Below are 12,247 nucleotides of genomic sequence, written 5' to 3' on the forward strand. Positions count from 1 at the left end.
TAAATGATCCAGCTCACTCCTTTCAAAATTAATTTAGTCAGTGGGGAATTCCGGAAAGCATGCCACTGCATGGCATCCTAGGAATCCATTAAACAAAAGTGAAGAAAAGATATACATACATTGCAAAAGGCTTTTTTGCAATGCATTTATATTTTGTAACTTTTTTAATGGCTTAAAGAGAGTTTGACATTTTTGTATAGACTGAAGGCTGGATACATCACCTTTCTTGGACATATCTATGTATACTGAATACATTTGATGTGTTGTAGAAATTATGTACATTTTTTTTTATCATTTTGTGTTCATGTTTCGCTAAGAAATAAAAAAAAAAAGGTAATGTTTACTGGTTTTAGCTTTCATTAGCGGTTGACCAGTCTAAATCCACAAGTCTGCAGTCACTCTTATGTGGCTGCAGAATTGTGAATACTCACATCATACGCACTGTGCACTTTGACGATTCTCCGGTGTCAGAGCCGGGAACGGCGGTCATGTGATTGCAAGTATGTGCTATGCATACGCCTGGCCACAATCCCACTAGACTGCTTCCTGCGAGCTCAATCCAAGTGTATTGCACAAGAAAACTAGGAAACTATCTAGTTGGATTCTGGCCAGGAGTCTGCATATCACATACTTGCAGTCACGTAACCGCCGTTCCCAGCTCCGACACTGGTTAATCCTCACAGCTCACAGTGTGCGCGATGTGAAGATTCACAAGTCTCCTGTTGCATAGAGTGACGGCAGACCTGTGGATTTAGACCGGACAACCCATATTATATTATATTATATTTATATATATATATATATATATATATATATATATATATATATATATATATATATATATATATATATATATATATATATATATATATATATATATATATATATATATAATTAAAAAAAGTCCTCCCATTAACTTTTTTCCCCCTAACTCTGTATTTGTGCATGTACTGTAGTCTGTGTATGTAATATACTCACATACAACTGTATTGTCCAGTACCCAGCACTTTTCCACTCCACTTTTGCATGACATAATTACTCTTCAGAAAATCTAGATCACACTGCGTTCTGCTTGATCGAAAAGCATCGTTTACCATCTATGCCTTTGAAGCATAAGAACAAGGCTCCATAAGCTTACATAGTCTGAAGAGTGGCAACATCACTGAAAACAGGAGCTGGATACTGAGAAGACACCACGGAGTATTATCGCTGTGTGTGACATCCAGCAACAACCTGGCAACTGCTGTGAGGTCGCTGATTGTTGCTGAATGTCCTGGACCATTTTTTAGTTGTTGCTCTCCCGCTGTGAAGCACACATCGCTGTGTGTGACAGCGAGAGAGCAACAACTGAATGTGCAGTGAGCAGGGAGCCGGCTTCTGCGGACGCTGGTAACCACGGTAAACATCGGGTAACCAAGAAGCCCTTACCTTGGTTACCCGATATTTATCTTCGTTACCAGCGTCCGCCGCCCTCATACTGTCAGTGCTGGCTCCCTGCTCTCTGCACACATAGCCAGACTACATATCGGGTAATTAACCCGATGTGTACTGTGGCTAGGAGTGCAGAGAACAGGAGCCGGCACTGGCAGTGTGAGAGCGGCGGACGCTGGTAACAAAAGGTAAATATCGGGTAACCAAGGTAAGGGCTTCTTGGTTACCCGATGTTTACCGTGGTTACCAGCGTCCACAGAAGCCGGCTCCTGCTGCCTGCACACGTAGCAAAGTACACATCGTGTAATTAACCCGATGTGTACTGTGGCTAGGTGTGCAGGGAGCCAGCGCTAAGCGGTGTGCGCTGGTAACCAAGGTAAATATCGGGTTGGTCACCCGATATTTACCTTAGTTACCAAGCGCAGCATCACTTCCACGCGTCGCTGCTGGCTGGGGGCTGGTCACTGGTTGCTGGTGAGATCTGCCTGTGTGACAGCTCACCAGCAACCCATGTAGCGACGCTCCAGCGATCCCTGCCAGGTCAGGTTGCTGGTGGGATCGCTGGAGCGTCGCTTAGTGTGACATCTCACCAGCGACCTCCTAGCAACTTACCAGCGATCCCTATCAGGTTGTATCGTTGTTGGGATCGCTGGTAAGTTGTTTAGTGTGACTGGGCCTTTACTTTGTGGTTGCTAGCAAGGTGGCTCTTCCCCCTGAGTAACAGCTCTCTGGTGAATAAACCTATAGTATTAAAAGAACTATAAACCTCAGCACAAGTTGTGCTATAACACATTAAGCAATCAATGGTTTGTTCAGAGTCTACAACTGTTATCCATGTACGTACACAAAGGATAAGGCATTTGAATAAGAACAGCACAGCAAGTCTGAACACCTAGAGTAAAGAGTCGTTGTGGTCTGGTGATTTATAACTGTATCTCTTCAGAAGATGAGAGGAGAGAGGTGAGCAACTGACTGCAAAATAAAAATCATTGGGCTGGAAAGAGCTGACTGGGATGTTAAGAGTTAACTCCTCTACTGGAATGTAACTACTATTCTTGCACACTTGCATTAACAGCAGCGGGTAGAGATCGGCTCCATTCACTGCTGTTAGAGGAAGATGATGCCAGAATAACACAGCAATCTGCCAAGAATGCAGAGGCCCATCCTCTAATTCTGCTCCATACCCCAGCTTCTGAATTGAGACATACATGTACAATTAATGTCAGGAAGAGATTAAAGATAATCTGTTAGAATAATATTGTATGGCTGTATAGGTAAAATTACACCTGTTCCAATGTGCAAGCACGGAGAAAAAAAAATGCATAAAGTCACAGGCAAACTAGTCAAGTGCATTGGAGGAGTTTTGATGTACTCTCAGAGCATCGATGAACCTACAATGCACAGTCAGGCTAATGCATGTGAGGCAAGTGGATTCAAAGATTGATTTCTCAACGTGCATAACAACCGCATGTTTTTGTGTGTGTTTTTCCCATTTGTTAAAATTGGTGAAAAACACTGCAAAAATGCTGAAAGAACTGACATGCTGTAGATATCAAACTGCTTCAAATCCCTCAGAAAAAAAATAAGCCACATAGTGAATGAGATTCCTGAAGTCTCATGCCTATGAGGGGACAGTAAAATGCTGCACTTTTCATGTAAAAACATGACGTGTGAACATATCCTGGACAACAGAGAGAAGTCCTCATAATTGAGACTCTCCTCCATGATTCAATGTTGGAAAGCTACTAACAAACATTGGCTTTCTCTTTGATAAACGGCATGAAAGTCCCATAATACTTAATTACATTGACAATGGCAGGGCAATGAGCAGATGAATGTATCTTCCCTTGGAAAGATCAGCTTTAACTTCAGATAAGGTTCCACCAATATGTATAAGACAAACAAAGGATGGAGCCCATATCTCCCATTCGCATGGTCACATGTTAAACCTCCCATAGGAGCAAAGAATGTTTTTTCTTACATTCATGCTGCTCACTTCTTCAAAGACAAAGTAGATAACCAAGACATTGACCAACAAAACACATGCAAACAAATTGCTATATCACAGTAATGATCTCCTGCTTAGCAAAGCTAAGAAACAATTCCAGGTTCCTGCAGTATTCTGAGGATTTCATACTAACCTTCTCCATTCAGACTTGTATTCTCATAGGAGTCCCAGCGTATTAAAGGATCACAAGTATTGTAGTCAATGGTTATTCCTTGGTTGTTCTGAAGGTTTTCTGCGCCTGTAGAAAGAGTTTCATGTTTTTGGCAATATGACTTTAGTGCTCACACATAAAATAAAATACAATGCAAAGAAATGCCGACCTCCATGGTGGCCATTCAGATAAATGGCTATCTACATAATACAATGATTGCTCATATACACCAAACTCTTCCTCCTAATAGAGAGGGTAGTGATGACCTGAGGACATCTATATATCTATAAACTCTAACAAGGCACAAAGACACAACCTCTAATTGTAATAATTACATATTGGTCACTGCTGCCTATTTGTCAAGTTAGGATTATCGAAATGTACTAAAAAAAATGGCATTGAAATACATTAAACTTTGGACTCTAGTAAATTGCCATAACCCTGTCCATGCAATATATTATTTCCTTTTAGGTTTTTACATCATGTTCTAACAAAGACATGGATTAAATACTTTTTGGGTCTGATTTTTCTTTACTCTCCCTTTTTTAACCATTTTATGGTACCGTTGCAGTTTGCAACCAATCTTATATTCAGCATCCATTTGATAATTTTGGTTGGTCCTATATAGAATTTGTTACTATACTTTTATAGCTGTAATTACTTTGGTGCTCCAGTATATCACTTGTGTGGCTACTGTAAAGGTCCCCAAACACATAAAACCAAAGTACGGTAATCAGAGACTGCCGACATGGGTGGAATTGGCTCATGGTCTAATGTTTATGGGGATTTCTGACTTTCCTGTCCGATACATAATTTCAGAAGAGAGAAAGATCTAGCATCTTCGATTTCCAACAATGCATCCTTTACTTCTCGAGACATAAGCATGGCTCTTTCATAGAGAACACTGGACCAGCCAACAATCGGAAGACATAGCTGTTGGCTATCTAATGAGTATACGGGCTTTAGTCTGCAAAAGTTGATACAAAGGTGACTTATTTGTGGCATTTGTCTGTTGCAATATCGTTCCTCTTATGGACTTTGAAACAACTTATCTAATTTTCACTTAAAAAAAAGTAAGTGCCTCTTAAACTAGACACATTATCTCTACTGGTTACACAAATACAAAGGCAAACTATTCACTTACCAAACACCAACACAAAAAGAGAAAAAATAATATGTAAGGGGTGCTTCACACATCGCGAGATCGCTACCGAAATCGCTGCTACGTCACGGTTTTGGTGACGCAACAGTGACCTCATTAGCGATCTCGCTGTGTGTGACACTGAGCAGCGATCTGGCCCCTGCTGCGAGATCGCTGCTCGTTACACACAGCCCTGGTTCGTTTTCTTCAAAGGCGATGTCCTGCTGTGACGCACAGATCGCTGTGTGTGACAGCAAGAGAGCGACGAAATCAAGCGAGCAGGGAGCAGGAGCCGGCATCTGGCAGCTGCGGTAAGCTGTAACCAAGATAAACATCGGGTAACCAAGGGAAGCCCTTTTCCTGGTTACCCGATATTTACCTTCGTTACCAGCCTCCGCCGCTCTCGCTGCCAGTGCCGGCTCCTGCTCTCTGTACATGTAGCTGCAGTACACATTGGGTTAATTAACCCGATGTGTACTGTAGCTAGGAGAGCAAGGAGCCAGCGCTAAGCAGTGTGCGTGGCTCCCTGCTCTCTGCACATGTAGCTGCAGTACACATCGGGTTAATTAACCCGATGTGTACTGTAGCTAGGAGAGCAAGGAGCCAGTGCTAAGCAGTGTGCGCTGCTCCCTGCTCTCTGCACATGTAGCGACGTTATGATCGCTGCTGCGTCGCTGTATTTGACATCTAAGCAGCGATCATAACAGCGACTTACAAGGTCGCTGTTACGTCACAGAAAATGGTGACGTAACAGCGACGTCGTTGTCGCTGTCGCTATGTGTGAACCCAGCCTAACAGTTATAGACTCCTGACAACCTTCTTGGCACATTCACTTTATTGTTGGATTGATTTATACATAAAGTGTAGCTGGACATATGACATGCTGTGTGTTACCCAACTTCGAGAAATACAATAAGAATAATGAATACAAGATTTCTCATCTTCTTACACCAGCTATTTTTCCTTAGCTTGCTATGGAAACTACAACAAAACATGTAAATCTCTCAAGACCTTTCTGGCCCAAGGCCACAAAGATTACAGAGACAAAAAAGCTGAATAAATTCCAATATTTGTAAGAAGAACAATACCTACCAACAATTTTTTCTGGGGTTCCTGAAAACACTAGTTCAATTTTTCCAAATTCCGGAAATCGGTCATCTATTATATATAGGCAATAAAAAAAAATACATATTATAAAATAACACATCCAAATAAATGCATCCTGAAAATTTTACTTAATATTATCAAGCATAAAATATGATTCATTGAAGTGGTTTTATTTGGAACTGGACGAATCAAATAAAGAACATCTATTACCCTATTTTTTTTTCAACTTAGATTTTAAAGCATCATCAACAACTTTGCAGCCTTCTATTGCAGCCCTCCATCGCCGCCCCCCATCGCCGCCTTGCAGCTTATACTTCAATACACAAGCATGATCAATTTAGATGACAATAGGAAAGTGAAGTGAGCCATAGTTGTAATCAGATCTGCTCTTAACCTCATGTGTTGGACCACTATAAACATTGTGTTTTCAGTAGTTCTTACCAAATTTAAGATGGCAATTTTGTAGACGTTGGAGGCCACACACTTCTGTTGGTGGCTTATACCCAGTGAAAGCAAGCATTGAGAATGCTTAAAATCCATGTACCTGTCCTACTTTACTCTGGGATCTACTGTCAGGGAAGAGACAGGACACTCCCATACACTTTATATGATTGGCTATACCTGCCAAATTAGTGGGTTAGGTCGACTTTCAGTGTGTATAGTAACTTATACATTTTATAGCTATTGTGCCTAACTTCCAATACAAACGCACACTCATCTTGTCTGTGCATGCATGTTTTCTCAATGGTGAGGGAACATTTACTTCCCATGAGAACAAAAGAATGTGGTGTTAAAAATCACATTCTTTGATTTCCAAATGTCTTGTTACCGTATTTTTCGGACTATAAGACGCACCGGACTATAAGAAGCACCCTGGTTTTAGAGGAGGAAAATAGGAAAATAAAACTTTAAGCAAAAAAATGTGGTCATGACACACTGTTATGGGGCGAGGATCTGCTGCTGACACTGTTATGGGGGTAATGTCCCCAAATTCTCTACTAAGGTACCCCATCCTGGTAATGATCCTCCTGCCTTGTATATGATCCTGCTATAAACCCCCATCCTGCTCATACAGTTAGGTCCAGAAATATTTGGACAGTGACAAAAGTTTTGTTATTTTAGCTGTTTACAAAAACATGTTCAGAAATAAAATTATATATATAATATGGGCTGAAAGTGCACACTCCCAGCTGCAATATGAGAGTTTTCACATCCAAATCGGAGAAAGGGTTTAGGAATCATAGCTCTGTAATGCATAGCCTCCTCTTTTTAAAGGGAACAAAAGTAATTGGACAAGGGACGCTAAGGGCTGCAATTAACTCTGAAGGCGTCTCCCTCGTTAACCTGTAATCAATGAAGTAGTTAAAAGGTCTGGGGTTGATTACAGGTGTGTGGTTTTGCATTTGGAAGCTGTTGCTGTGACCAGACAACATGCGGTCTAAGGAACTCTCAATTGAGGTGAAGCAGAACATCCTGAGGCTGAAAAAAATAAAAAATCCATCAGAGAGATAGCAGACATGCTTGGAGTAGCAAAATCAACAGTCGGGTACATTCTGAGAAAAAAGGAATTGACTGGTGAGCTTGGGAACTCAAAAAGGCCTGGGCGTCCATGGATGACAACAGTGGTGGATGATCGCCGCATACTTTCTTTGGTGAAGAAGAACCCGTTCACAACATCAACTGAAGTCCAGAACACTCTCAGTGAAGTAGGTGTATCTGTCTCTAAGTCAACAGTAAAGAGAAGACTCCATGAAAGTAAATACAAAGGGTTCACATCTACATGCAAACCATTCATCAATTCCAAAAATAGACAGGCCAGAGTTAAATTTGCTGAAAAACACCTCATGAAGCCAGCTCAGTTCTGGAAAAGTATTCTATGGACAGATGAGACAAAGATCAACCTGTACCAGCATGATGGGAAGAAAAAAGTTTGGAGAAGAAAGGGAACGGCACATGATCCAAGGCACACCACATCCTCTGTAAAACATGGTGGAGGCAACGTGATGGCATGGGCATGCATGGCTTTCAATGGCACTGGGTCACTTGTGTTTATTGATGACATAACAGCAGACAAGAGTAGCCGGATGAATTCTGAAGTGTACCGGGATATACTGTCAGCCCAGATTCAGCCAAATGCCGCAAAGTTGATCGGACGGCGCTTCATAGTACAGATGGACAATGACCCCAAGCATACAGCCAAAGCTACCCAGGAGTTCATGAGTGCAAAAAAGTGGAACATTCTGCAATGGCCAAGTCAATCACCAGATCTTAACCCAATTGAGCATGCATTTCACTTGCTCAAATCCAGACTTAAGACGGAAAGACCCACAAACAAGCAAGACCTGAAGGCTGCGGCTGTAAAGGCCTGGCAAAGCATTAAGAAGGAGGAAACCCAGCGTTTGGTGATGTCCATGGGTTCCAGACTTAAGGCAGTGATTGCCTCCAAAGGATTCGAAACAAAATATTGAAAATAAAAATATTTTGTTTGGGTTTGGTTTATTTGTACAATTACTTTTGACCTCCTAAAAGGTGGAGTGTTTGTAAAGAAATGTGTACAATTCCTACAATTTCTATCAGATATTTTTGTTCAAACCTTCAAATTAAACGTTACAATCTGCACTTGAATTCTGTTGTATGTTGTAGAGGTTTCATTTCAAATCCAATGTGGTGGCATGCAGAGCCCAACTCGCGAAAATTGTGTCACTGTCCAAATATTTCTGGACCTAACTGTATACCCCTATCCTGCTCATATTCCCCCATCCTGTTCATATACCCCCATCCTATTGATATACCCCCCCATCCATCCTGCTCATATTCCCCTATCCATCCTGCTCATATACTCCCATCCTGTTCATATACCTCATCCTGTTCATATACCCCCATCCTGTTCATATACCCCCATCCTGTTCATATACCCCCCATCCTGTTCATATACCCCCCATCCTGTTCATATACCCCCCATCCTGTTCATATACCCCCCATCCTGTTCATATACCCCCCATCCTGTTCATATACCCCCCATCCTGTTCATATACCCCCCATCCTGCTCATATACCCCCATCCTGTACATATACCCCCCATCCATCCTGCTCATATAATCCCATCCTGCTATATGCCCCTATCATGCTCATATACCATCCTGGTATATGGCGTGTATCCTATAGCACAGGGGAAAAAAATAAACGTTTATACTCACCGTTTCCTCATTCCCTGCAGCACCGATCATCTTCCTCTCTGGCACGCTGACCTGCGTGTGTGGAACCGTTCCCCTGCAGCATTGCGATATCTTCCTGTCTGTGCCGATCAGCTGATCAGCACATATCAGCTGACCGGCACAGACAGGAAGACATCGCGTGCTGCAGGGGGACGGCTCCACACACTGGGACGGGTGAGTACACTGATTCACTGCACCCCGTGCTGATGATGACGCGCGGGGGGCAGTGAATACAGCCACACATGATCACTCCAGGCTGTAATTGCCAGGAGTGATCATGCGGACCGGCTCTTTACTATGCGCGCGTCCCAGCTCGTCCTCCCGCCAACCTGTCAGTGCCGGCTTCTGCGCTGAGAGATGGGCGGGAGGATGGGCGTACATATGTAATGAGTGGGCCCACGTGGTCACAGCAGGTTGCTACAGCCTGCTCGTGCCCCCGATGACCCGCTCCACCGCAGCACCCTCATTCCCCGCAGCCACAGTCAGACCATAAGACGCACCCCCAACTTTCCCCCAACATTTGGGGGGGAAAAAGTGCGTCTTATGGCCCGAAAAATATGGTATTTGCTTTGGCAGACTTTCCACTAATGTGTATGGGCAGCATTAGTTTGTCTGGAATTCAAGCTAAAAGGTCTTAAGGACTCCCTCAACAATTGGCAAATTTTCTTTCTATCGAATCAGAGTATAAACTGGAAAGGCCATACATCCTTGAAGTGTTTTCTACTTCAGGTAGTGTATAACAACTGACACCCCCAAAGATCAGCTGGTATCTGCTCTGGCAGTTGCCAGATATAAACAGTGTACTGACCAGGGCCCCCATTATTTACATAAGAGTTCATCTATTAAACTCAGCAGGCTCCACTAATCAGTGTGGAGTAGCAATGTTTTGTGCCATACACGGCTTACATCCAACCACTGCTGGAGCTGGTTATAGATGATCGGTGGGGGTCCTATATGTATGATTCCAACTAACACTATATTACAGACCAATTGTAAGGATTGGTCCTCAATATCAAGGTAGTAAAATACCCCTGTAATAGCCATCAGATCAGCTTTCAGGCACAATTACTCATCCTGACTAAAGGCCCCGTCACACACAGAGATAAATCTTTGGCAGATCTGTGGTTGCAGTGAAATCATGGACATATTGTTCCATTTGTACACAGCCACAAACCTGGCACTGATTGTCCACAATTTCACTGCAACCACAGATCTGCCGCAGATTTATCTGTGTGTGACAGGGCCTTTAGGCTGTGACATACTCACTAGAAATCTATACGTGCATATATAATACTAGCTGTACTACCCGCTTCGCCCGGGTTAATAACTGTTGTTAACAAAATAGAATGTATTGACAAAAATGTATTCTGCACACAAAAAACACAAAACAAATAGATAGAAATGTAATTATTAAAAGGGAAAAACTAAGCTAATAGAAGCATTTCACAACATATATTTCAACACCACAGATATTCCACAAAGAATTAACTAAATTGGCCAAGTAATGTGCTCCGTCTGTCTCTTTGTCCGTCTGTCTCTATCTGTCTCTTTGTCCGTCTGTCTCTATCTGTCTCTTTGCCCAGGTCTGTCTCTTTCCCAGGTCTGTCTCTTTCCCAGGTCTGTCTCTTTCCCAGGTCTGTCTCTTTCCCAGGTCTGTCTCTTTCCCTGGTCTGTCTCTTTCCCTGGTCTGTCTCTTTCCCTGGTCTGTCTCTTTCCCTGGTCTGTCTCTTCCTCTGGTCTGTCTCTTCCCCTGGTCTGTCTCTTCCCCTGTTTGTCTGTCTCTGTCGGTCTCTGTCTGTCTATCTGTCTCTCTGTTTCTCAGTCTGTCTCTCTGTCTGTCTCTCTCTATCAGTCTCCCCACCGACATCTTATTACCTCACATATCAGCTTCTTATATTATGAATGTCTTTTGTTCCTATAGCAACCAATCACAGCTCCTACTAATAACCCGTAGTTCCAGGCTCCATTTACTTTAATGGAGGCATGTTTTTTGGAGAGTAACTGTAAAGCGCGGGGTTACATTTTCCTGTCAAAACATAGTCTACGATGTTCCCAGGGTCACATGAGGTGCTTGTGCAAAATATTGTGATTGTAAATGCGATGGTGCGGATACACTTTTCCTTTCACTTTTTACCAAATATGTAGAAAGGCAAAATTGATTAGTAAATTGGAACGTGCGGGGTTAAAATTTCACCTCACAACACAGCCTATGACGCTCTCGGGGTCCAGACGTGTGAGTGTGCAAAATTTTGTGGCTGTAGCTGCGACGATGCAGATGTCAATCCCGGACATACACACATACATATACATATACATATACACACACACACAGCTTTATATATTAGATTACTTCATGAAAATTACTTTACCTTTATTGGCGTGATCTAACTCTTCTTTCCCAAAAATCAGCCGATGACCATGAACAGCCCCTGTGTGAAACTGCAGCCTGAAAATGACATCACGGGTTACAGAGCGATATTTCTTGTGGTAACATTTGACCTGTCAAAAGAAACAAACTGCAAATGAAATTTTCTTGTGATTATTCCACAATTACTTATTATTACATACTAAACAGATTTAAGAATAATCAGACCCGCTTACTTTTCTCTGGATTTTAGCAGTGGCTGCATAAAAATATTCAATTAAAACTAACCAACAAGGTGAATCAGAAGAAAAAACTATTACTGTTTCCAAACTGAGAAGGCCATGTATTATTGCCAATAAACAGTAATACTTGGAAACAACTGTGGGCAGATATCAGTTATTGTTATATCTATCTATCTATCTATATATATATATATATATATTCATTTATATAGCGGTATTAATTCCATAGCACTTTACATACATTGCCATCACTGTCCCCATTGGGGCTCACAATCTAAGGTCCCTAACTGTATGTTTTTATTGTGTGGGAGGAAACCGGAGTACCCGGAGGAAACCCACGCAAACACGGGGAGAACATACAAACTCCTTGCAGATGTTGTCCTTGGTGGGAATTGAACCCAGGACCCCAGCGCTGCAAGACTGCAGTGCTAACCACTGAGCCTCCGTGTATATCACATTTCCTATCCATCACACACAATAGGGTTTAGTGAAGCTCCTTATCACATTTACCATACTTTTAGAGGACATCTTTGAAGTTATTTAGATAAACCAAAATATGCGCTGTGATAAAGATATTTGTTCTCTTCC

General features: G+C 42.2%; 1 protein-coding gene across 3 annotated transcripts in view; it reads right to left on the bottom strand.

The window, feature by feature from the left end:
* Window positions 1–12,247, bottom strand: part of TNS3 (tensin 3) — a 528,788-nt gene that overhangs the window by 182,290 nt on the left and 334,251 nt on the right. For all 3 annotated transcript variants that reach the window (XM_075315024.1, XM_075315026.1, XM_075315025.1), the window contains 3 exons: window positions 11,422–11,551; window positions 5,824–5,889; window positions 3,573–3,677 (listed from right to left, as the gene is read on the bottom strand). In XM_075315024.1, coding sequence (XP_075171139.1) covers window positions 3,573–3,677; window positions 5,824–5,889; window positions 11,422–11,551 — 301 coding nt within the window. The remainder of the gene's footprint in view (window positions 1–3,572; window positions 3,678–5,823; window positions 5,890–11,421; window positions 11,552–12,247) is intronic.

This window comes from Anomaloglossus baeobatrachus, chromosome 6, assembly GCF_048569485.1.
Source record: "Anomaloglossus baeobatrachus isolate aAnoBae1 chromosome 6, aAnoBae1.hap1, whole genome shotgun sequence".
In the NCBI taxonomy this organism is placed as follows: Eukaryota; Metazoa; Chordata; class Amphibia; order Anura; family Aromobatidae; genus Anomaloglossus; species Anomaloglossus baeobatrachus.